This window comes from Lontra canadensis, unplaced genomic scaffold (genome assembly GCF_010015895.1).
Source record: "Lontra canadensis isolate GAN:19392208 unplaced genomic scaffold, GSC_riverotter_1.0 scaffold124, whole genome shotgun sequence".
NCBI classification, from domain to species: domain Eukaryota; kingdom Metazoa; phylum Chordata; class Mammalia; order Carnivora; family Mustelidae; genus Lontra; species Lontra canadensis.
This window is the reverse complement of record NW_022631118.1, coordinates 276,696-303,182: the sequence shown is the minus strand read 5'-3', so window position 1 is coordinate 303,182 and position 26,487 is coordinate 276,696. Positions and strand designations below refer to the sequence as shown.

At 38.7% G+C, this 26,487-nt stretch overlaps 1 protein-coding gene across 3 annotated transcripts in view; it reads left to right on the top strand.

Moving 5' to 3' along the window:
* Nucleotides 1-25,749, top strand: part of RAD18 (RAD18 E3 ubiquitin protein ligase) — a 99,941-nt gene extending 74,192 nt beyond the window's left edge. The window contains exons 12-13 of one of the 3 annotated variants that reach the window (XM_032841510.1): nucleotides 14,514-14,576; nucleotides 23,992-25,749. In XM_032841510.1, coding sequence (XP_032697401.1) covers nucleotides 14,514-14,576; nucleotides 23,992-24,094 — 166 coding nt within the window. In that variant the 3' untranslated portion in view covers nucleotides 24,095-25,749. Of the gene's footprint in view, nucleotides 1-973; nucleotides 1,153-5,629; nucleotides 5,655-14,513; nucleotides 14,577-23,991 lie in introns of those variants that run through there. The other 2 variants (XM_032841512.1, XM_032841511.1) reach the window with 2 other exon arrangements.
* The last annotated feature ends 738 nt before the right edge of the window (nucleotides 25,750-26,487 follow it).

Below are 26,487 nucleotides of genomic sequence, written 5' to 3'. Positions count from 1 at the left end.
AAATACAAAAGTAGGAGTTCTGATTGTCAGATATATTTCCTTACCATCCGCTTTGTTTCTACTTAATAGAGATAACTGTATTGTTAATGACCCTTGTGTGTATGGACATCCTCTCCCACTTCTGAAGTTACTCTGCTGGCTGTAGCACAATAGGCCTGCTGGTCTTTTTTGGGAAGGTCTTTTGAAGTACCTTAGGGATAAGTAACAATATTGCATGACTTTGAACCCTCCTTGGACATATTAAAAACAAAACAAAACAAAACAGCAAAACCTACTACTCAGCACATCTAATGGTAATCATTAAAAAAAAATTTTATTTTACACACAGTTTCTTACTTATGTTTAAGAAGTAGAAAGTGGTATTTTGAAGTATACTTATCTGTATTACTTGGTTTGCATTGTTGTGTGGGCCTTAAATACTTCTCCAACATATATGTGTTGAAGTTTCTCCCTGACTTATTTTAGAAGACTTTTATCAAATCTTACCCACCTGTAGTTGAGCATACAGTTTTTCTGTCATGTTAGCTATGTGTGTTTCTCTCTCTCTCTCTTTTTTTTTTAAGATTTTATGTATTTATTTGACAGAGAGAGAGAGCAAGAGAGCACAAGCAGGGGGAGCAGCAGGCAGAGGCAGAGGGAGAAGCAGACTCCCCGCTGAGCAGGGACCCCCCCCCCCCCGATATGGGACTCGATCCCAGGACACTGGGATCATAACCTGAGCTGAAGGCAGATGCTTAAACTGACTGAGCCACCCATGTGCCCCTGTATGCCCTTCTCTTAAAATGGGTGGCAAATGGGAGTCACGTTATTGGAGTGGGAGATTACAGAAAAGCAAGGTTAAAGCTTTCATTGTGGTACAGGGTGAACTCATGGCCGGTTTACTGTAAATTCAGAGGGATACATACAGAGCTATTTATAGATCTGTGTAAGGAAGTGAGCTAATGTACAAACATGTATTTCCTTGCTCTGTCAGCTGCCAGGGCCAAGAAGCAAGGGCACTGCAGTTGGAACCAGCACACCTAGTTCCCTGATTTAGTTTCTCATAACAATCCCCAAAAGAAGGAACTACTGCTTCTTGGAGAAATGGCTGATTCCCCAGCTGGGGCAGGAAGCAAGACAGTGCTAAGAAAGTGTTAGAAGAAGAGAGAGAGAGAGAGAGAAATAGAGGAGGGAGGAAGGTGTGGGGAGGGAGGATGGAGGGGTGAAAGGGAAGAAAAGGAACGGAAAAGAAGAGAAAACAAAAACCTGACAGCCACTACCTCAGCTAGGAGATCAAGGTCATCATCCACAGTGATGTTATGTTGATGGCATGTGTTCTTGATATGATGTGGTGGGAATGACACTTTCAATAACCTCAGTCAAATTGTGAGAAGAACATCAGACAAACTCCATTTGAGGGTCCTACAAAATACCTGACCAGCACTTCCAACTGATAGGGTCATCAAAAACAAGGAAAGTCTGAGAAATTGTCAGTCTAGAGGGGCCTCCGGAGACCTGAGGACTAAATGGAATGTAGTGACCTGGATAGGATCCTGGAACAACAACAAAAAAGACATTAATTAGAGCTGAAAGAAATATAATTCAAGTATAGGACTTCAGTTAATAATAATGCATTAATATTGCTTCCTTGGCTGGAACTAATGAATCAGACTAGTGTAGCTGGTAATAGTAGAAGAAATTGAAATGTGGAAATGTTTTGTACTTTCTTTGCAACTTTTCTGTAAATGTAAAACTATCCTGAAATAAAAAGTTTATTTAAAAAAAAAATAATTAGGACATCAAATTGGGCACTTTCTGGCTTGTAGTAAGGTTAGTTATTGAACTATTCCATTTTTCCTTTCATTTAACGTTACTTGTTACATTTAGTCATATAAATTAATTAATAAAACCCTGTTTTAATGCATTATATAAATGTTATTATTTTATGCTATGTTAAAATTTAATCCATAAATGTGGCCTGAGGGAAGAATTCTACTTTCCTCTCCATTGTCTTTTTTTTTTAATCAGTTTGCTTTCTTGTGCTAATATTTTTATTCTGTAGAATGATTTCCCCTCCAAAGATGTAGCCCAGCCTTTGCATTTCATCATAAGAGAAAACATGTACAATTTACAATATGCCTCATCCCCTTTAGTTACCATATTTTTATTTGTGAATATATACTTGTAAAACTGATTTCAGTAGTGATCCTCCAAGAACAACGTGAAAGGAGAAATAGTTTTATCTTTTCTCCAGTACTCATTGCCAAAGGATATTTGTTGTTCATTAATAAGGTTTTCTTTTTTTTTACTCTCAGGCAGTTGATGTTAGCACATTTGCAAGGAGCTTTTTTATTATGCATTTTTATTGGGTAATATGAGGAGATTCTTTAGAGTACCTTTGTTGTTTTATAATAAGTTCTTGATTTTTCAGCCTTCTGAGTCAATCCCAGGTGGCAGATATTTTTGTTTGTTTTTATCAAATTCATGAACTGCCATAATACAGAAGTCCTCTGTAAAATTACTTTGAGCCCTTCAGTTTCCTTTATCAGGAGAGAGTTTTTATATTATTATTACTTGTGTATCTGAAATGCTTCTAGAAACTGGCAGTTCCTTCCAGGTTCCATACTTATCAAATGGATACCTTCATTGCCATAGCTTGGAGCAGTGTCTGATCATCACCCAAGGTTTTGGTACTGTGACTGTAGCATTGAGAGTTTTGGTTAGCATAACAAGGTAATACTTGCATAAAGTTGACATTTTTAAAGGGTGTTTTCCTTTTTTAGTTTTCAGACATTTCATAAACTACATACGAATTCTTGTTCGTTATGCTTCTGGATATATTTAGCTTGACATATAAAACTGAGAATACAAGCTTGACTGGCTCAGAATTCAGTTTTTCATAAAAAAAAAGAGTAACTGATAGTGTATTTTTCAGAATGCTTTCAGAAGAGCAAGTATGAGACCTTGAAGGAACTACCAGTTTCTTCTAAATGTTAATAGGCATGCAGTCAGTATTTTGGATTAACTTTCCCAGACCCCCAACTGTGGACAGCCAGGGAAGAGCCTTCTGCAGTAAAAACAAAAAAACAAAAAAACAAAAAAAAAACAAGCAAATAAATAAAATATAAAATCAGAGTCCTGTTCTGGTGAATGAATTTGGGTGGAACAGAAGTATATAATTTACATATCATGCTATTGGAATTTTATATTTTTAGTCAGTTGATCTAGTTTATAATTTGTTACAGTCACCTTGGAAGTTAAAGTCAGAAGTTTTTTCCCCCCTCCGCCTTCTCATTTCATACTACCTTTGCTTTTAAATCAGGAACAGATAGATGAGGTCTCCTTGGAGGCCTTCAGAATTCGGAGAAAATACATATTAGGGTAGAATACAAATATTTTCAAGTTAGAAGGTGATATAGGTAACTAACTATAGTAACTTCATACCACAGGTAAGGAAATGGAGGCCTGGACAGATGAGGGGACTTATCCAAAGTCAATGAATAAAGTGGAAGCCAGTAATTCTCAGCCCAGGTTCCCCGTCTTGCCTCCTGCTCCCTCACCCCTCCCACCCCCACCCATGACAACGGGAGTTGCATCAGGACTTTTATCTTAGGCACCATTGCTTTCTTTGCTTGTAACATTTTAATAGAATTGTTCAAAATATCAGTTAGATAAGAATGAGCATATGTTCTGATTTCCCTGAGATAGGCCAGTTTTCATTTCTTGTCCTGGTATCATTATTAATAGCCATAATATTACTCTCCAGAGTGTCTGGGTTTAGAAGCTAGGTTATACGGTTGCCTTGTTAGGGCATGCAGTGTTAATTTGCACATGTTCTCTTTATTCCCACACAAACATTCTGGAACATGGGTACATATAAAATTGCTGATCTTGCTTCCTCCTTTGGTTTTACCACATGAGTAGTGCACATTGTTCTTGTATCTCAGAGAGATTTGAGTGTTAAAATGTAACAGGCCTCAAATGCAGAAGCCTTTTTTTTTTTTAAGTAATTCTACAGAAGTCAGTTATAGAAGCCTTTAATATTGCATTAATGTGTGCCATAGTATGCTTCTCTTGTCCTAATAAGTGCATTTTATTAGAGCCATTTAGAATGTGTTATTGGAGTATGGGTAATAGTATGAATACAAAATTAAAAAACTGTATCAGAACATTAAAATTTGGTGTAAGTACAGTTTGGAGGGATTATTCTTTCTCATGCACTAGGTCATTTAGTCTGACACTTCATTTTTTTAGGAACTGAGTTGCAAGAAGGTTCAATGTCCACTGCCTAAATTCCAGCAATATAAGGTAGTTTTCAGATTCTTCTCTTTTGTGAACTTATCATGAGACTGGAGTTTTATTGCCTCAACTTTGACTTAATACTGGATTTCTGTGGTTTGTGTGATTAGTATTGGCCTGGCTTCTCACATTTGCACAGTTGAAAGTGCCTTCTCGGGGTAGACAGGTAGGTAGATGATGTAGAAGTTGGCCTAGCTGTGCAGAAGTCATGCTAGTCTCAGTATGAGCTTCATATCCAGCCCCTTGGTCCCTGTTATTACAGAAATTTGTAATGAGATGAAAGCTTCCTCTTAAGTTATAGGGGAGATTCTCATCTTTGCAATGTTGCTTGTCTTTTCATTTATTTCTCCTTATGGAGGTAAATATTATAACCTGTTACTATGATCTTGTTATCTTCCAGTATTTTTTTTTATTTGTATCAGTCATTATACTGCTGACACGCTAAAGAATAAAAACAAAATGAAGCATCATGGTTTCGCCCCCCTGCCCATTGAACTTGAGAGTTTGATTTAGTATCTAGTTGTAGCAGTGAAAATTTTGCCAATTAAAAAAATTTTCCCTGTTTATTAAAAATACAATTAAAAAAAAATTTTCCCTTACATTAGACTCTCAGAGTTGATGTCTTCTTTTGTTTCTTAAGTTCGTAAGTAAAACATAAGCATACATGTTTAATTATATTTTGAAATAGAATTTTTTGAGGCAGCCAAGAGGATTCCAATGTCTGGAATTAAACTAAAGTCCTTTTATTTCTCTTTCTTAAAAAACCAACACACAGTACTTTCTTAACTTTTTTGAAGAATTTAAAGAGATTGACCTAAAGGTCTGCTTCTCTTTTTTTTTTTTTTTCCAAAGATTTTATTTATTTATTTGACAGACAGAGATCACAAGTAGGCAGAGAGGCAGGCAGAGAGAGAGAGAGGAGAAAGCAGGCTCCCTGCTGAGCAGAGAGCCCGATGCGGGGCTAGATCCTAGGACCCTGGGATCATGACCTGAGCCGAAGGCAGAGGCTTTAACACACTGAGCCACCCAGGCGCCCCTGCTTCTCTCTTTAATACAGTGTTTTCTAACCCTTCTTGGCACACAGAAAAGTTATTTGTGTGTTATGAAGAGGTGATGCTGGAGGCCAGAGGTGCCTATGATGACCTTCAAAATTGTTTTGGCTCTTTTAGTCCTTTGCATCTCCATATAAACTTTAAAATCAACTTGTCTATTGCTATAACAAAAAAAAAAAAAGGGAATTTTGGTTGAGATTCAATTGAATCTGCATGTCAATTTAGAGACCAAATGATTTATCAATATTGTTCTGATCCCAAACGGTCTGTTTTATGTATTTTTAAAGGTTAACTCCAAGGGCGCCTGGGTGGCTCAGTGGGTTAAGCCTCTGCCTTCGGCTTAGGTCATGATCTCAGGGTCCTGGGATTGAGTCCTGCATCAGGCTCTCTGCTCAGCAGGGAGCCTGCTTCCCCCCTCTCTGCCTGCCTCGCTGCCTACTTGTGATCTCTGTCTGTCAAATAAACAAGTAAAATCTTAAAAAAAAAAAGTTTAACTCCAAATGTAAGAATGGATTGGGGGAGAGGGTGCTGGAGGTGAAGCAAGAGTGAAAACAAGGAGACTAGTTAGGCTTTTGTAGTGATCCATTCTAGGGTTTGTAGTGGGGTGCATCTGCATAATGATAGTGAAGATAGAAATGGGTGGGATTGGGGATATATTTTGAAGGTAGGAGCTGCAGAAGTTGCAGATGATTTGTACGTGGTGAGCAAGGAAAAGCTCAGCATCAAGGATGAATCCTAAATTTGTATCTTTAGCAGCTAGGTGAATAGTTTTAGCAATTTAGTGCTTACTCAGTAAGCCTCTGACCAAGACATGACCAGCAAGTCTGCCTGGTGGTTTTTTTTTTTTAATGTAGCTAAGGCAGTTTCATCAGCTGAGAGTGGGAGTAGGGTGGCTGATAGGTGATTTGGGAAGGTATGAGTCCTTTTGAGTGGGACTCAGAATATGCCAGATAAGTATTATAGGATTGCCTGGTAGCAAGGATGGTCCATTTCAGATTTGTGGTCAAGAATTTCAAATGAGAGGGGAATCTGAGTGGCTCAGTTAAGCATCTGCCTTCTGCTCAGGTTGTGGTCCCAGGGTCCTGGGATTGAGCCCGGTGTCAGGCTCCTTGCTCAGTGGGGAGTCTGTTTCTCCCTCTCCCTCTACCTGCTGCTCCCCCTGCTTGTGTGCACTCTCTCTCTGTCAAATAAATGAATAAATAAAATCTTAAAAAAAAAAAGAATTTCAAATGAGATTAGTTAGCAGATAAAGTCTGAATAGATGTTTTCTGGCATGTTTAGTTGCTCATGTACAGCTCAGAATGATAGTTAATTTTGGTTAGCCAGAATTCCTGCATTAATTATAGAGGATAGTGTAGGGTACTTGGAAGAATCAGACAACTTTGTTATTGAATTGCAGCTAGAATTAAAATTAAGATAAATATAATGATGATTGCTTTGAAATTCTTTCTCATCTACCGAGAAAATGTCAAATATGTAGCTTTAAAGAAGTAATATTCAACTTTGATATATAACTTAATAGAACTATTTTTTGACAATGAAAGAAGACGTGCTAATACTTTTTCTTATCTTTTATAGAGGCTTAATAGTACCTTTTTAAAGAAAATATTCAGGAGTAGATAGTCTTTTTGAGCATCTGATAAGGAAAGGACTGACTGATAAGGAAAGGACCCACAAACCCAGGAGAAAAATGGGCAAAAGTCACGAATAGAGATGGTTTGCTGAAAGAGAAATACAAATTAAATCCAATTCTCATCTGATAGGTTGACAAAAAATCTTAACATTTTCTTGTATCCTCTGCTGTAAGGCTGTGAGGAAACAGCCACTCTCATTTATTACTGGCTGGTGCTACTTAATATCATTCTGAAGGAGAAGAATCTGATGGGATCAACCAAAAGTACTGTTGTTTTGCTTTTTAGTCAGTATTCAGTGAATTTGTTCTCCAGATTTTGCCTGCACATATACACAGTGACTTACACACAAGGTTATTTATTGTGTACATAATAACAAAAGACTGGAAACTACTCAGGTAATCATTGGGGCTGGATGATTGAACAGCCATACAATGAAATACTGTGTGGTTGTTCAAAAAAAAGTACAGTCTCTGTGTGCTTAATAAGGGAGAGATTCCCAGGATAGATTTGTAAGTGAAAAGACCGTTGTTCAAAACAGCATAGGTAGCATGTGGTTTCCTTTCTAAAAGGTGGGTGGGGGATAGTATAAACTTATATTTATTTGGTTTTTCATAAAGAACACCAGAAGAATAAAAAAACTAATGAGTGATTACATTTTGGAGAAAAAGGGGAATGGGTTGGTAGGGGAGTGAGGAGAATGTGAGATTTCCTAGTGCACATCTTTTTATGTCATTTTGATTTTGAACCCTGTAAATAGATTAGTCTACTTTAAATGGAAAAAAGTCTGTACTCTTTAAAGTTTGGAAATCTTTGTTACCTTCAGTGTTAATATCAATTGGTTAATGAAGTTGGATGATGCAGGCAATAAGGTAAGAAAAAGATATTAAAGAGATTTTGTAATTTAGGAGGCATTGGGATTATTGGAAAAATTGCTAAATAAGTTTATGTTTCTGGTCAAGAGAAAACAGTATCTAAAGAAAATATTAAAGTAAACAGTAACATAAGTTATAAGTATATTACTATAATTCAGTGATACCTTGTATTTTTAAAAATCTTCATGGTTGCTTTTGGAAGGTTGCCAATACATTTTGTCTTTTAACTTTTAAGAATGTGAAATTTATTGAATTTAATGTTGCCACAAAATCTTTTTCTACTAAAATACATTACTGTACTTTATTATAGCCTTTATTATAGCCATATGTCACATATGAGCTTCAAAATACCTCTGGAAGCTAAATGATTCCCTGTGTTTCAGGTGGTGATATTTATTTGTTGAAAGTTTTTAGAGAAATGTGGGAATGTCGAATAGTTCTGTTGGACCTTTTGCATTTTCAGAAGAACTTAAACTAGGTGGTAAATGAGCCTGCTGTCTTTTGGTTGAATGCAACATTGTTTTGGGGGACCACCTAAGATACTATGACATCAAGTCCTTGAAATGTATGTGTCTATGAGATCCTCATACCTAGCAGGCAGGCGTGCCTGCCTGTTTGTGGAAGTTCATCTCAGTCATGGTTTTCTGACACTAGAGTAGTTCCCAGCATGTAGCTGATTGTTGGATTAATTTCCCTGGGTTTCACTTGCCCTGTTGATAAAATGGAAGGAGAGTTTTTTTGTGGGGTTTTTTTGTGTGTTTTTTTGCCGGGCTAACCTCCCTGGGTGATTCTAAAAAAAAACAAATGAGGTGTTATATATTGTGAATGCTTTGTAAATTAAACATAATCTTAGTTTTAAGTAAGGTTTGCTTTCATCTCTTAAGGATTTATCATGTATTACTTGATAAAAAAAAGTTGTTATTCTTATATCTGAATCTAGCTTCATTTTATATTTTTCTAGATGTAATGGAGAGCAGTGAAACTTAGCTCTGCTTTATCCATGAGCCTTATTGGTGGTTGTCTGATAAACCTTATTGATGAGTGTATAGGAGAAAGTAGTATTTTTTAACTCTTGTGGATTAATAGCATTTTTCATTCTGCTGCTACTGGTTAAAGCAGCACAGTGTGGTAAAAAGAAGAGGAGCTTTGCATTCACATCCCTGTTTGTTGTTGTTGTTGTTTTTAACTTACTTTAATGTCCCTGATCCTTTGTCCATCTGTGGGGATAAAACCTAGGCTGCTTATATGAAGTAAAGCTAAGGCACATTGGCTAATTATTACAATGGTTTGTAGAAGTAGTTGCTCAAAAAATGGTCATTTTTGTCATTGTCAACATTGAGTGATTTCTTGTTTGAACATAGGATGTTTACTATTCTAATGTTTTATTGTTAGCCTGCTGCTAACATTGGGCATATAAACTGCTGCTTATCCTGTAGAATAAGAACAGATTACTAAAAATAAGGGTCTGAGGAAGGATTCATGGGAGGCAGCAGCATTTAGTTAGATACCGTTGTCTGGTGGCACTGTGTGCTCTCTATCAGTCCTCCAGTGGTCTATCCTTAAGGAGGTTTTTGTTTTTGTTTTTGGGTTTGATATACTCAAGCATGCTCAAGTTAATGCCATAATTATGAGAAGAGATGGGCCTGTGGGGGAGGGTGGTGGAGTAACTACTAGATAATAGCAAAATCCCACTTGTAAGTAATCTTTAATCCACAGGATTTTTTATAGCAGATGTTTGCATTTTTTCTACCCCACTGTACCCTGTGTACCTGCCATGCTGGATAAATAACAAGTTCTGATGAATTTGCACCCTGGTGTCATAGAAACAGTGGAAATCGGAGATTAAAATAGAGCACATAGTGATCAGGTTTCCTAGTGCAAATGAAAGCATAATGCTGAGGCAGTTATTCATGTAATTCAGACCCAGATTTGTTATATGAAAATGGAAGCACTATTTATTGAACACTTACTATGTGCTAAGCTCTGTGCTAACCATTCTCCATGTTTTATTGATTAAACTTTAAAATGTCCTCATGAACTGCATGTGTTACCATCCTGACCTTATAGGTGAGAATATTAAGACTTGGAAAGACTAAGTAACTTGCCCAGTATTACATATCAAGTAACAGGAACAGCACTGAAACTTGACTGTTTGTTACTAAAATCTGTGATTTCTTATTCTCTGGGTAGTCTTATCAGTCATATACCATTGTGAGAGGTATTAGGTATCTTTTCAGCTTTGGTGGTAAAATCTTAACTAGTACGATGAAATCAGATACTGCAAAAGAAGGATGCAAAATGCGTTTTCCTTTGCCTGTTAAAATGTTGTGCTACTACTTTTGGTAAGAGAATAACAAGAGTAAAACGGTATAGAAAGTCCAGTTAGGTCCAAGACCAACAAGCCAAAAACAGTTTAGCTTACATTTCTGAAGGTTTGAGCTGAAAATAAAGATTAAGTGTTATGAAAATTAAGTATGGGTGTTTTAAATAGATCTACTAGAATCTTTCTGAACAGAGGTTGGGAATTCCATAGAATTCAAGATTAATATTTTTGTCTATGAGTCCTTCTTATGTCTGTTTAGTCTATAGAATAATTCCTGGTTTAGCCTGGACTAATGGTAACATCAGAGAACACAGTTTAAACACCCTTATATAGGGAGCTGTGACTTTTACGTACCTGACCTCATGTTCATCCAGCTTCTTAAAGCATGGTCTACCAGAATGTTCAAACCCAAATAGTAGAGGAGCTGAGATTTACTCTGAAAAGTTGTTGTCTGAGAATTAAAAGCTATAGCTGTGTAGACTCATAACATGCTCTGACCCCTTGTATAACAGAGTGAGTATTTTCTCCTGTGGAGGGTTTTTTAGATGTCTTGAAAGTATATGAAAGGAATTTTTGATCTCCAAGGCATAATAAAATGACTAAGACTTCAAAAATATTAATTACTATCCACAAGGAAGAGATCTGTGAGTGTTAATTTTAGTAATACTATTGTGCCCAGTAGTCTCTTTGTAAAATCCTATTTGTGAAACTGTATGTGTAATTTCAGGAATGTGGTTTTTAAGTAGAATTTGGTGAGTGCATTACTTTAAAAAGGAACGAACAAGTCTCTCTGCTGTTTTAATTGTATTAGCGTCAACTCTTAGTTGTTTTTTGGGAGATGTGGGAGGGACAGAGGAAAAGGAAGAGAGAGAATCTTTTTTTTTTTTTTAAATTTTATTTATTTATTTGATAGGTAGAAATCGCAAGTAGGCAGAGAGGCAGGCAGAGAGAGAGAGGGAGAAGCAGGCTCCCTGCTGAGCAGAGAGCCCAATGCGGTGCTCGATCCCAGAACCCTGGGATCATCACCCGAGCCAAAGGCAGAGGCTTTAACCCACTGAGCCACCCAGGCACCCCAGGAGAGAATCTTTTTAAGCAGGCACCGTACCCAGCTCAGAGGCCTACCTGGGTTCTGATCTCATGATCCTGAGATCATGACCTGGGCAGAAAATCAAGAATCAGATGGTCACTGAACTGAGCCATCCAGGCTTTCAACTCTCAGTTTCTTAGTGGTGACTAGAATCAGAGTAGCAGATATAGCAGATAATCCTGAAATATCACTGTAGGTAAAATTTGTCATTCAGATTGGTAACTAAACTGGGGTGGAAGGAAAGGAGGCGAGAATTGAGGATGTTGGGAGCTAGCTGGGCAGCGTGTCTAGTCAGGGGTATTGAAGTCACAGAGCAAGAGGAGACTGCAGACCATTTTTGAGAAGTGTTTTTTGTGAACCTCCTCTACCATCTGTTTTCACTGAGGTAGTGTAGCAAAAACTGCTTAGGTTTATGTCACTAATGTACTGCAAATATTTTCTTTTAACAAATCAATGATTTCTACTGGTGATTTGAAAGCCTGTAGGAAAATTGACCACAAGACGACTAGGTTAGTTGACAGGCCCAGATGTCCTGCTTACTTAGCTAGAACAGGAGGGATGCTTTGTAACCTTTCTGTTAAAAACAAACAAACAAAAACAACAAAAAACCCCACAACTGTATGTTTGTGTTGTTAGGGATGTTGGGAAGAAGCACACTTTATTTCTTCTAGCCCTGTGACACCTACCAGGACCCAGAGCTCATGACCACCCTTTAACTCCCATTCCCTTCGCTTATGGCTTCTTGATAGAAGCTCCCTAGTGTATGGAACTTGGTTCTTGGCAGCAAGGAGGCTGGATGGCCCCCCACCCCCCCACACACACACAAAAAACACAAAACACAAAACACAAAAAAACAACTTACTCTCTGTATAAAGCATATATATATATATATATACACACATACAATATATAAACAGGTACACATAATATTTCAGTATTAAAATCTCATAGAAAGGCAATTATGGAAAAGTAAAAAGTCTAAAAAAGATCTTTAGGTGGGGGACGATAAAGAAAAAGGTTGAGAAACATTGCCGTAGCTCTGTCCAGGTGAAGAAGAGTGGGTGATGGTATCAGTGTAACAGGAGAGAGGAGGAAAAAAAAGGTCCATGAAAACAACTTCAGTTTTCTTTATAAAGTTGTAGTAGTTAAAAGTGAAATAAGGAATAACAAAGGTTGGGCTGTTGGGAGTGCAAAAGGTAGACTGCTTCTGTGTGGGTGAGGGTGGCCGTAGCTATTAGCCCTCCCTAGTAAGTGGCTATGAGGGTCTGTCTCTTAGAAAATTCATAAAGTTGGTGAAATCTGCCTTATATCTCCTTAAGGACCTTCTGCTTCTCTCCCTTCTCTCCTAATACTACATTTAGCTAGCTATTTAATAAGAAAGCTTGTTTTAAGACAGTTTATAGTAAAGTACAAATTACCATTAAAATGAATGTTATTAGGGGCACTTGGCATTTGCTTGGGGGGGGCACCCTCAAATGTAGAAGAGTAGCAGATGCTTAGTTACTCTAATACTTTAGATCACATCTTCCCAACCCAGGGGCTTGAAGGAATGATTCACTGGGCCTGCAAGAGCGCACATACATAGCAAGAATTATCTTTAGACAAGAATTATCTTTAAAGAGTGTCTCACAAATCCAGGTACTACTGTTTTTTCACTGTCCTGCATGTGCCACTGTAATGAGTAAAATAGAGACTAGAAGACTTACTAAATTTACAATACTTTATTATTATTTATTTTCTCAAGCCACCTATACTGAATGCATTGTTGCTTCCATCTGAGGATCCTTATCCTGAAATACCTGAGAACCACTGAGCTAGCTGTGTTGGAGGGTCACTACCCCTACACAGCACATGGAATCGCCACACAGAGGCCATTGCACACATGAACGAACCACAGTCAGAAGGGCTCGTGCATATAGCTCCTTGAGAGGCTTAGGGTTTGAGGGTTACTCCTTGAGTAAAATATTTGGCACAGAGGAGTGTTGATTGATGGTTGTTGCCTTGTTTTGTTCATGTACTGCAGGCAAACATTGCTTCAAAGTGATTTGTCAGTAGTTGAGAATGATTCATTGGTGCTTTATAGCTCCATAATTTTTAACCTTATGTTATCTGAGTATCATTAGAAAATGATCGGCATGGGGCACCTGGGTGGCTCAGTGGGTTGAGTCTTTGCCTTCGGCTTAGGTCATGATCTCAAGGTCCTGGGATCAAGCCCTGCATTGGGCTCTCTGCTTAGCTGGGAGCCTGCTTCCCTCCCTTTCTCTCCCTGTCTGCGTCTCTGCCTACTTGTGATCTCTGTCAAATGAATAAATAAAATCTTAAAAAAAAAAAAAGATAAAGAAAATGATTGGCATAGACATAGCCAATCCTATTGTTTCTCATCCAGGAGAAAGTTATTCCTTTGTTTTAGCCTTCTCCACCCTGGGGTAGTGACTCCTGTTTCTGAGTTGTCCCATGAAATGCCCTTCACATTTTTTGTCTTGGATACCTAAAGAAATGCTTTTTTGCTATTGATGTACATCTTTTTTTCTTTTTTCTTTTTACTTACTTGGTAAGAATTATTTGGGTAAGAACAAGATGCTAAAAGCTTTGGAACACTTTTTTCTTTTTAAGAAATTATACATGTCCTCTATAACCTTATTTTACCCAGATAGACCAAAGATTATATGACACTTTAAGCCAGGTTGTATTATAACAAATTCCATTATTAGCACAGTTCAAATTAATTAAATTTTACCTTACTTTGGTTACAAAGGGACTAAAAGCCACTTAGGAACTTAATGTCTCTTTGTGAATCTCATTACTAGAGTGCAGTTTTTTAAACACAGTTTGATCTTTGGTTGCCATGGGAGATTAAAAAGGTTTGTGACTATATTCCATTTCAATGAGGTTTTATGTTGAAGGATTTATTTAAACTTTAATGATTTTTTCTTTATTATTGCTAGTTTATTAAGTTTTTTTACACTGATGTATAATAAACTGCAAGTATTTAAAGCACACAGTTTGATGAGTTTTGATACATGTATACAGCTATGAAATCATCTTCACAATCAAGACGATGAACCTGTTCACTCCCAGAGTTTTCTTGTGCCACTTTGTAATCCCTCCTTGCCCACCCTCTGCCCCCTGCAGGTAAACAATCGCTGATCTGCTAGTTTGCTTTCTATCACTAGAGATTAGTTTGCGTTTTCTAGAATTTCATATAATGGAACCATGTGGTTATGGTCTTTTTATTGTCTGACAATATTGATGTACCTGTCCTTTTAGTTCCAGTTCAGATATCATAAGAGATCTTCTAGAAGAAGAGGAAGCCTGGGAAGCATCACATAGGTGAGTTCTCATCATCAAGAAGTAGTGTGTACTCTGAGAAATTATAATTCCATGCAGTTGATTTTCAAACAAAAGAGTATTTGTGCTTTCTGATTTAAGGTAATAATTCACACACATTAAGGTAAAGATTTCCAGTTTACTACTTGTTTCTGTACATTTTTGCTTAGAAGTGGAATCCCACTATAATAATTCTGCTTACTTGTTAGAAGTTGTTTTCAAAAGACAGATTGTTCCAACGAGAAGTTTACAGTTTAGCCATAGGCACTGACTCAGAGTTTAGAAAACTTTCAGTCCTTTCCTAGATGTTCCCAGTCATGTTTAGTGTAGAATAAATGCAGCAGTTTGATTCCTTTTCCTGTTAGCATTTAGGAATCTGTCTGGGAAATGAGAATGGTGGAGGGGACCTATTCCAGGTCCTACCGGTAAATAAGGAAGAAAGGAACAATGCCAAAGAATATTACATTTTCATTAATCTCCACCTGCAGGAGTGATCTGCAGTACAATGGGGCAGCTTTGTTCCACTGTAATTTTGTGATTACACTTCAGTGGGCCCTCCAAACTGCCTAGCAGTTTTACTGTTTCTGTGGTCATTTCTTTGTCTGGTTCTTAACAAGGATTATTTGAAACCTCACCTCTTTCCAGTGGCTGCACCCCCAGCTGGAGACCTTTTCTCTTCCTTTGTAGAGAAAATAGAAGCCATTATGTGGGAGTCCTCATCTTTCCAACACCAAATGTATAAATCTGTCTATATTTGTACATATTTTATTCCTCTTTTTATATTTGCCTCCTTTTATAATAAAGGGATGTCTTATCAGAGGCTAATTCTTCCTTGTTCCCACCCATTTGTTAGGAACTTTATCCCTTCTTTGTCTGGCAGCTGTTCCCCCTCAACTGTATCTTTGTCATTGGCTTCTCAGATTGCTCAAATCTTTCCATCTTAAAACCAACCAGCCAACAAATAACACTTCATTCAGTGTCTCCTCTCATTCCCATTTCATCCTGCAGCCACTGTTGTATCTTTCTTTCCTTTCTTTTCTCTCTCTCTCTCTCTTTTTTTTTTTAAAGATTTTATTTGCTTGACAGAGAGAAGCACACAGCAAGAGAGGGAACACAGGAAAGCAGGGGGAGTGGGCGAGGGAGAAGCAGGCTTCCCTCTGAGCAGGGAGCCCGATGCAGGGCTTGATCCCAGGACCCTGGGTTCATGACAGGAGCCAAAGACAGGTGGCTAACAACTGAGTCACCCAGGCGCCCCTCTCCTTCCTTTACTTAATGGATGGTCTCTACCTGCTTTTTCCACTTCCTTATCTCCCACTTACTCCACATTTTCAGCCAGTTCCATCATTCATCTGAATTCATTTTCATTAAGATCATCAAAGAACTCCATCTTGCTAAATCCAAAGTTAAGACCTTCTTTGACTTCTTAGCAGATTTGATACTGTTGACCTTTTCACCTTTTTAAAAGCCTCTTTGAGACTCTAAAAGGTAAATTTCCATCCCAAGGTCACTCAGCAGTTAAGTGGTCAGTGATGGAGCTAAGATTGTAACCAGTGTGTCAAAAGTCAGCTCTTTGGACCATTAAGCTGTGTACTGTCTTTACAAAGAAGGAGAAGTTTACTGTACTGAGATTTTGTAGTTTCATAGCTGAATCACTGGGACAATAGGAAGTGTGTTTATTCAGGGAAAGCATTATGAGGAGGTTTATCAGGCCAATGAGTTATTTGGTGGTTCAAACAGTAATGTTTTATGAAAGTTTGAGATTTTGGCTGTATTACTCTCACCTGAGCATTATTTAAATTTGCATTTTGGGAAAGAAGGCCACTGCTTAGCTAACTATTTCCTCTTGTACCAGCAATCACCCTGTTCATGCTGAGCTAAATCTGATACCAATGGCTATGACACCTTGTAGCCAGAGTTTCTGCACCCCAGGCATTCTCAATAATCATGGCCTCCAAAGGTCATCATATAGGGTGCCTGGGTGGCTCAATGGGTTAAGCCTCTGCCTTTGGCTCAGGTCATGATCTCAGGGTCCTGGAATTGAGTCCCGCATCAGGCTCTCTGCTCAGTGGGGACCCTGCTTCCCCTTCTCTCTCTCTCTCTGCCTGCCTCTCTGCCTACTTGTGATTTCTCTCTCTGTTAAATAAATAAATAAAACCTTTAAAAAAAAAAGTCATATAACAAAGCACTGAGAAGCACAATCCCATCGATTCATCCTCATAAATAATAAATATTACAGCTAGAAGGATCTAAGTGTTCATCTCATCTAATCCCTTCAGTTTATAGACGGAAGCTGGACCCCACAATGGTATATTGACTAGGTCAAGGTCCACAGCTAGTTAGTGGCACTGCCAAGATCAGAATCCAGGCCTCCTGACTTAAGCTAAGCATAGAACAGTGCAGATAAGCTTATGCCATAATGTAGCTTTAGAGGCAGAATCAGGAAAAGCCTCCATATCTTTACTTTTAAACAAAATTTGGCACTTTACATCTTAAGCTTATAGGCATGTTTTATGGTACCACAGTGGCATATTTGAGATATTTGTCCTGGAACATACTATTTCAGTTCCAACACATTCTCTTAATTCCATAAATGATTGAGAGGTTCTATGCAACACAGTGCTCCATATAAAGCAGTATTTTCATGAGTAGCAAAAAACCCAAAAACTATTTTCTGCAGACTGATCTTGGGTTCTTATGTCTGTAAATATTTGTTTATCTTACTGTTTTGAGCTATAAAATATATTTACATCAAACAGAATGAAAACAGTAAGAGAAGTGGTCCTGGTATATCATTTCACATTTCTAGGCTTCATTTTTTTATATATATAATATTCTGCCCCAGAGAGTCTAAGTCCCTTCTCTCCAGAGCTGCTTGCCCTCCACTGTCCCCTCCCCCAGTGAATGGAGTGTGGTAGTCTGCCTCACTGTTCAAGCCAGACACCCAGGAATCGTTTTCAACCTCTCATTCGCCCTGACCTTTCATATTCAGTCATCTGCCAAAGTCGTATGGGTAGGTGGTGCTCAGATCTAAATATGCATCACAGACATCTGAAGGACTTGTTAAAACACAGATTATTGGGCTTTACCGAATTCGAAGAGTCTGATTCAGTACATTTGGGGTGGGGCCTAATAGTTTGCATTTTTAACACATTCCCAAGTGTTACTAAGCTGCTCCTGGGGCCCCCACCCAGCGCAGCACCTTAGTGATATCTCTCTCCATCAGCCCTTTGTGCTGCAGTTGACTACAGGCCTTTTGCTCTTCTCTCTAGCTTGCTGCAACAGCTGTCCAGCTGCCTCTCTGCCTCTAGTCGTTACAGTTCATTCTGCGAGTGAGATCTGAAACACACTGTGTTCTTTTTGTTGGACTTTAAAGTCCTTTGGGGACTTGCCAGCATCCAAGGCTCTTACTGTCATGGCCCCAGCCTACCTACTGGCTCATGGAATTTCATATGTGCCTACCCCCTCTCCACCCCACAACTCCTTGTTTCATCTAAGCCGAACTACTCATAGTCACCTCAGAGAGTCATGTTACCTTGCTTTTGTGTCCTTGCTTTGCCTCATTGCCTTTTCCCCTTTCCTCATCTAGATGGCAATTGTTACTCCTTTCTCCACAGTTCCATTCAGAAGCCCCTGATTCTGCTCCAGCACTCTGCACTTAACCACTTGACTGCCTTTCTAGAGAGCATGTGCATTGGACCTTGAATCTTCATGTGTGTAGCCTAGTGCCTGGGTGGCCCATAGTGGGCACTCAGTAAGTCTATGAATGAAAGAATATGTCAGTCAGTGTTTATTGGCTCTCAATACACTCATTAATGGATTTAGCTGTTAGTGACAGCTTCTGTGGCTTCAAGAACCTGTGAGTGGATAAAGATTGTCACTTATGAATCATTTTAACTATCTCATAGTGTCTTAAAGAGGAAATTTTAGGAAATAGGTTTCTCTAATATTCTTATAAAATCAGAAAGTAATAATTTTCTCTGTTAATCTGAATTTCATCTTAACCCCATGAGAGTTCATTTGCAACACATTTTATTTACCCATTCAACAGCTGATGGGCATATTTGGGTTGTTTCCAGGTTTAGGGGATTATGAATAAAATTGCTATAAGGATTTGAGTGCAGTATTTTGTGTGGACATAAGTTTTCATTTCTCTTGGGTAAATATCTAGGAATGGCATCATATGGTTCATGTATGTTCAACTGATAAGAAACTGCCCAGCTGTATTCCACCAGCAATATATGAGAGCTCTTAGTTGCTCCATATCTTGGCCAGTACTTCGTCATTGTCTTTATTTTTAAAGCCATTTTAATAAAGATATAGTAGTATTTTTCTGTAATTTTAATTTGCATTTCCCTAAGGATTCATGATGTTGAACTTCCCCTCACATGCATATTTGCCATTCCTATGTCTTTTGATGAAGTGCTTCCTCAAATTTTCTGCCCATTTATTAAATTGGGTGGTTTTTTACTTTTGGGATTTATGAGTTCTTTAGCAGAAACATGTTTTGCAAATATTTCTCCTACTTTATGGCTTGCCTTTTCATTTTCTTGATAGTGTCTTTCAAAGAACAGTTTTAAGTTTTGATGAAATCTAGTTTGTCAATTCTTTCTTTTCTTTTACATATGGTGCTTTTTTGGTGTCCTACCTAGGAATTCTTTACTTAACCCAGTGGTTTTCTATTATGTTCTAGAAGTTTTAGGATTTACATTTAAATCTATAATTTATTTCAAGTTGTTTTTTATAAATGGTGCACAGTATAGACTGAGGTTCAGTTTTTCTCTTTTACATGTGGGCCTCCATTTGCTTTATTTATTGAAGAAACTATCCTTTCTCCATTTAATAATTTTGGTACCTTAATCAAAAATCCATTGGTTATATATGTGTGGGTCTATTTCAGGAATCACTGTTTTGCTCTATTGATTTATGTGTTTGTCTTTTCACCAGTGACACCCTGTCTTCATTACTGCAGCTTTATAATAAGTCATGAAATCAGCTAGTATGAGGCCTCTAACTTTCCTTTTCCAGTTTACATCAGAGTTCATTCTTTGTATTTTATAGTGTATCAGTTTTAACAAATGTATAATGACTTGTCCACCATTATAGTATAAAGAATAGTTTCCCTGCCCTAAAAATCCTTTATGCTCCACCTGTTCATCTCTCCTTCTCTCCAAGTTCCAACAACCACTGACTTTTTTGTCTTTATAGTTTTGCATTTTCTAGAATGTCGTTTATTTGGAACCCTACAGTATGTAGGCTTTTCAGATTGGCTCATTTCACTTACTAATATTCATTTAAAATTGCCCTATGTCTTTTTGAGGCTTGATAGCTCATTTCTTTCTAGTGCTGAATAATATTCCATGGTCTGGAGTATTACAGTTCTTTTATCCATTCACCTATTGAAGGACATCTTGGTTGCTTCCAGGTTTTTGCGATTATGATTAGAGTGCTATATACAATTATATTCTAATTAAAAACAAAGTACGGGATTTTGTATTAAGTTTTCAGTGCCCTTGGAGAAATACCAAGGAGTGCAATTGCTGGATTGTATGGTAAGACTATATCTGATTTTGTAAAAAACTGCCAAACTTTGTTCCAGAGTGGCTATGCCATTTTGCATTCCCACTGACAGTGAATGAGAATTTTTTCTTGCCCTACATCCTTACCAGCATTTGGTGTTGTCAATGTAAATTTTTCTTTTTTAGAATTGTTCTGGCTATTCTGGTTTTGTTGATTAGAATTGAAGCTTAGGTCTGCTTGGTGGCTTGCTCAGTTAAACAACTGACGCTTTTAGTTCAGGTCGTGATCTCAGGGTCATGAGATTGAGCCCCATGTCAGTCCTGGCGCTTAGTGTGGAGTCCACTTGGGACTCTTACTGCCTCTCCTTTTGCCCCCCCGCCCCGTACTCTCTCTCTCAGATAATAAATAAATCTTAAAAAGAAAAAAAAAAAAAGTGGTGCTGAGGTTCCCCTGTCCCTAAGGGAGATGAAAGGCTATTCATACCAGTCTGGAATGTGCTGCTGAACTTTGGGAAGGGATTTTGTGGTTCTGTTGGATATAGGTACCAGATTCACCATCCTACCCAGTCCTGTGGGAAAAGGAAGCATCTGAATTGATTTAATGGGGTTTGGGTAAGACTCACAATGGGTAAGGGAAGTTAATGTGACTTTAACATTAACATTAGATGGGGCCCTTTGGGCTAATTCATTATACTATTGTTTTTAAATTTGTATGTATATAGGAATTGATGGGTTATGTACTCATAATTCTATATCCAGTAAATGCCAGAGCAAATTCTCTGATAGGGAAAAGCCACACACAGAGAAGTGAGTTGAGTTCCCACAACCCTATCACCCTTTATAGCTACAAGTCTTAAGACTAATGATTTTCCCTACTAGAGCCTCAGAGAAAGGAGGCAGCTTCAACCTAGAGGCACCCTTTGGGATTTTGGACTTGTGTCCAGCCTAGCATAGCTACAAGTTACACACCTTTTTGAAAAATAGCTATTTGCTTGCTATTAGATTCTTTCAAAACTGAATGGCCTGATCCAGGGAGGCTCTTATGGACTGAATTGTTTACCCCTAAAATTCATATGTTGAAGCTCTAACCTCCAATGTGACTATATTTGGAGATGGAGCCTTTAAAGAAGTAATTAAGGTTAAACAGGTCATAAAAGTGGTCATGAAGCCACAGATTGGCAGATCTCCTGTTTTGAGGCTGCAAACCTGAATGGTGCTGAGTGAGCCATGTGGGTCATTCATGTATGTATCAATAATAAGGGCCCATTCTTTGAAGGAAATGACTGGAATCAATAATGGGCTAACGGTCAAGGGATTCGCTAGACTTTTTATCCTCCCTACAATCTGCAGGCATAATATTACTGAGTGTTGGAATGGCCTCCTTTAAAAATGTCAACTCCCTCACCTTCTAGTCCACTCACCTTAGTAAGGAAATTTGGTCACTGAATGCCGCTGTCTCCAGAAAGGAACCTTTCCTTTTGGCCACTTTCTGGGTAATGATTAGGACAGAAAGGGTTTTGAGGTTATGTATTTGCCTATTTCAGAAACTCAGGGTTCCTTCTTAACTATTCCTGGGCATGATGCTTCTTTCTTTCTCTTAACAGCAACTGTATAATGGCTAGATTGATACCTCCTCTGGGTAGCAGCTTGGCCGGCAGGGGGTGGGGAGGGGGTATCCTAGTGGATTCACACTTAATTCTGATTCGGCTTATTGGATTCACTTTCTGGACTGATAGGGTTCTAGGTCAGGGATAGCAAATTATGATCCATAGGCCAAATCTGGCTTGCTGTCTGTTGATAAAGTTTATTGGAACATAGCCACACACATTTGTTTATCTGTTGGCTCTGCTTCTTTTCACAATTACAACAGAATTGAGTAGTTACAACAGACTGTATGGCCCTCAGAGCCCAAAATATATGGTCCTTTACACAAAGAGTTTGCCAACTCCTGTCCTAAATCAGAAGGCTAGTGATGACTTGCCTGAGTGCAGTACTCACTGAGTCTTCTTACTATGGCCCACATGTGTCAAAGGAGGAACATAAGGAGTCTCCGAAAAGTTTAATAAACTTTTTGAGGAAATTGAGGAAAAGGTACAGTTACAGCTAATAAAAAGGCACAGGCTGGTTTTGTGGAGTGGGAGAAAGAGTAACAGTACTGACAGTGGGGGAGGAACCTCTTAGACTCTGGGAGTTACAGAGAGGGAGGGACAATAATGAACTTTGTGCTTCAGAGCCACCCCTGGAGCCATCTCTCCATGTATATTCTCCAGCTTATCCCTAGAGCCTTTATCATATTAATCGTAGTTACTTAAAGTTTTAGTCTGGTGGTTCCAACATGTGGGTCATTCTGTCTGTGTCTCTTGGTTACTTTATATCTTGACAGTGGACTTTTTATTTGTTTTTTCTTCTTTGTGCATTGTACATCTTGTGTGGATGCTAGACATCTTGCAGAGGTCCTTAGATACTGAGGTAAAAATAGGGTTTGTGCCTGGAAACAGCATGCTTCTTCTTCTCTTAGGCCATTAGTGTGGGAAGTTGACCCAGGTTGGAATTTCCTGGTTCCTAACATGACCTTCAGTGTATCAGAGGCATCAAATTCCTCAACCAGTGGGCTGATTTTACCTTGTGCTTAGTATGTGGGCTGGATTGTGGGAAGCTTTTGTTCTCATTACCTTTCAGCCTTGTCTGCATGCCTGCATTCCAGAGGTGCAACTCTCCATGTCTACACCTCTCCCTCAGCAGTATACTGCTACTGCCTATTACTTGGTGCTTGGCTCCTGGTGGGAGCCTGCTGGGGCTCTCTTGTTGTCTTATTCCAGCTACAGTCTTGGGCAGGCCCTGTGTGCCTGCTTCTCGGGGTTGGAGCTTTCTCTTCCCATCTTTCCCACCTCCCTTGGTAGTCATACTACTTTGCCCAAGTCTTTGCTTGGTGTTGTTTGAGATTACCAGCCCAAGATGATTTTCTGCCCTTCCTCCAGAGGTAAAGATTTTTATTTCTATTTCCCCAGCAGCAAAGAAACTTTGCCAGTGTTCTTGCAAATTATTTCCTATCCTTCACTTTCAAGCAGACTTCCCATTCCAACATTCTGTCCCTTCTATAGAGATAGTAGATCTTTGCCTGGTTCCTGTGAGCCAGTGAGTTTCCCTCAGCAGCTGAAAGCTCTCAGTTCATAGGACACAAGAGTCCCTGGAAGAGATTGGGCTTTCTGCCTGATCCCTGTCACCCGCATTCACCAGCTTTATCCTGTGACACCAGAGTGGGCTTTCCTCAGTCTCCCACCCTGCTCCCAGTCTTTCTTATGAGCACCATTGGAAGCTTCTGGAAAAGAGCTTGCCAATGCATGTGGCCTATCCTTTGTATCAGGGGCCTTCAGTACCAGCCCATAGTTCAGAATTCATTAAAATGTTCGCTCATGTCCACTTGCCTGGTTGTACAACAGCCACCTTCCTCCCAGTTCTGTGTCAAAAGTGACAGAATTATGTGGCCCACCTTTCTTTCATGGGGCTTATCTTTCTTTGGAATTTGTTTTCTTGATTACCTTACAACCTCAGCTCTCAGACAGGCTCAAGAGAATGATTTTGTTAGACACTGACTTTGTCTTGTTAGGATACCAGCACTTTTTTTTTTTTTCCCAGTTTTTTTATGTTAAGCTATTCTAGATTTTGATTCATAAGGGATTCAGTTCCTGCTTCTGTCACTTACGGCCTGTAATCTTTGCTTAGTCACTATTTTCTCAATTATAAAATGTGTATAATAATAACAGTAATGATAATTACTATAGATTTGCCAGTGGAGCAGAGAACGGTTTAGTGTATGTGAAAGCACTTGTCAACTAGAAGCTGCTGTAGAATAATCATGATCATTATTTTCTGAGATGCTTTTTCCTATTTTCTGTTTTCAGAAGTGATCTTCAAGACACAGAAATGAGTCCAAGACAGAATCGTCGTACCAGATCAGCAGAGGGTGCTGAGACTGAGCCGAGAAATAAGCGGAATAGGAATTAGTGAGGGCTTTGCTGACCTTTCCAGTGTGGTGATTGGAGTGTGGCACTTTGGGTTCCCACATAGACTTCATATTCATAAATGCCCAAGTGTCGACTTCTCAATATGATAGTTAGCTGATTTTCATACATTTTGCCTTTCCTGGGAAAAAATAAGTTCTAAAACACCCTCACTTGGTCAATTACTCACTGTCTCTAAAGCATCTCTGTCTAAAAATATTGACATCTGCACGTCTGCCTACTTTGCAGAGCACACAGAGATCTTGACAAAGTTTTGTGTGGTTTTGTTTCTGAATTTCAGGATATCCTTAAAGCATTCTCCTCTTCCATGTAGAAATTAACTTGAGAAAAGGATTCTTTTCAACCTCTCTCACAAGGAACAGCTGAGGAGTTAAGAGCCTTTGTATTTCTGGAAAGGCAGCACCATTTTGGTGCTTATCAGGCCCTGATGCCCGGATGCCAGCATGCCTGTCACAGCAGTTATGTGATGGTCATTGCCCGAGTTTTAAATGTAGTCATTTGTCACTTGGAGTAGGATGTTGGTATTGAAACTAAAAGTCACAAACACTAACTTTGAAACATTGGGCATATTCTTTGGAAATGGCACTTCAAAATGATATTAGTCTTTTTTTTTCCTTTTTCACTTGGGTAAATCAGATCTTTACTACTCTGACTCCAAGCTATTAAACAAAAAGAATGCAATAAATGAATTTGAAAATGAATAGACTGTATCAATTTAAAATAATACTCTGGAAATAGTGTCTTATGAATACTGGAGTACAAGCTACAGATCAGTGGAAAGACTTGGTTAGAAATTGTCTCTGTGCAAAATGTCCACCAGTTCCCAGTTCTTCCAGAGTTCCTAAGGCCACTCTTCAGCATCCCAGAGTCAGCCCTCTCCACCCCTGTCCCCACATCACTCCCGGCCCAAACACATCACTGTTCAAATGATATGACAGCAAATGAGCCAGTGCTAAGAAAACAAATTTATGAATGTACCAGAGAGACGTTTGTGTCTTCCCCTTTCCAAAGAATGTCTCCATTGACTTTGGCTTTTTGGTATGCTTTTGGGTTTCTGGTTAATGTGTGGAGTCTCATTATGACTTAGAGTTCAGCGCTTCCACACTTAAATGGCCATTTGTTTTCTTTTTGAGTTCCCTGAGCTTCAAATGGTTATATAAGAATTTGTCATAGTCATTTCATCTGCTAAATTATGAGTGGTGCATTAAGGAAACTAAAAGCACCACTCACTGAATCTTTCAAAGGATCTGATATGAGGTAAGTGAGCAATATGAACTAAAATAAGGTTTAAAATTGATGTGATATTTACGTCACTGAATTGCCAGAAATTATGCTAAAATGAAAACTGTTCCAATAAAAATTGCACAGCCTACTATAAATTAAACTGGAAGTAATTACTACTTTAATTGCAGCTGTTAAAAACAAAATCCAAACAAGTAAATGTGAAGATCTAATTGGCTTTATTCAAGGATTCATGAATCAGGCAGCATCCCATCTACAAGTAGAAAGGAGCACCAAGTTGCTGTACAAAATGGACAGTTTTTAAAGTCAGAAACAAGGTTGAAGGAAGGACCGAAGCCATTAGCAAAAGAAAAGAAACGATTGGTGTAGGCAAGTTCACCATTTGGGGGAAGACTAGATGCAGATGATGTCAGTAATGCTGATCAGGAAATTCCAGATTCGCTGGGTAAAGGTCACATTCCCGCAGTGCAATTAAGTTTTGGTTGCTGTTGTGGGGGCCAGTGACTCCATTTTGGGCCTGTTATTTCTTTTCCTTTTTCTTCCTTTTAAACACAACAAAAGGATTTTGCAAGGGAGTAGTGAGACCCATGATAGGGAGTCAGGCAAGTGACTTTATTCAGAAAATATTTGATTATCTTCTTCGTTAGGTAGCCATCACTGTGCTGAGTGATGTAGGAATGATGTTAGGGTTCAAAGCCAAGGGCCAAAAAAGAACTCTTAAGATGTCTTTGGTGTAAAAAGATGGTTTCATTAAAGTATGGGGAGAGGACCTGTGGGCAGAAAGACTGCACTGGGGTCAGGAAGAATGGCCCATTATATACTAACAAGTTGGGGGAGGAGGTTAGGTATAGCATAAGCCTCCCAGGTATTTTGACAAGATTTCCAGGATCCTGAGGGGGCTAGCTGTTGTTAGGAAAAGGGGCTAGTTTAGTAAAAACTCAGTCATGAGACTTTTCAGATGTGTATCGGTGGCTCAAATGCTTGGAGGATGATTGCCAACCTGTATCTTGTGGGGGTAGAGATAAAGGAAGTTTCCAAGGGAATTTTTTTTTTTTTTTAGATTTTATTTTATTTATTTGACTGACAGAGATCACAAGATCACAAGTAGGCAGAGATGCAGGCAGAGAGAGAGGG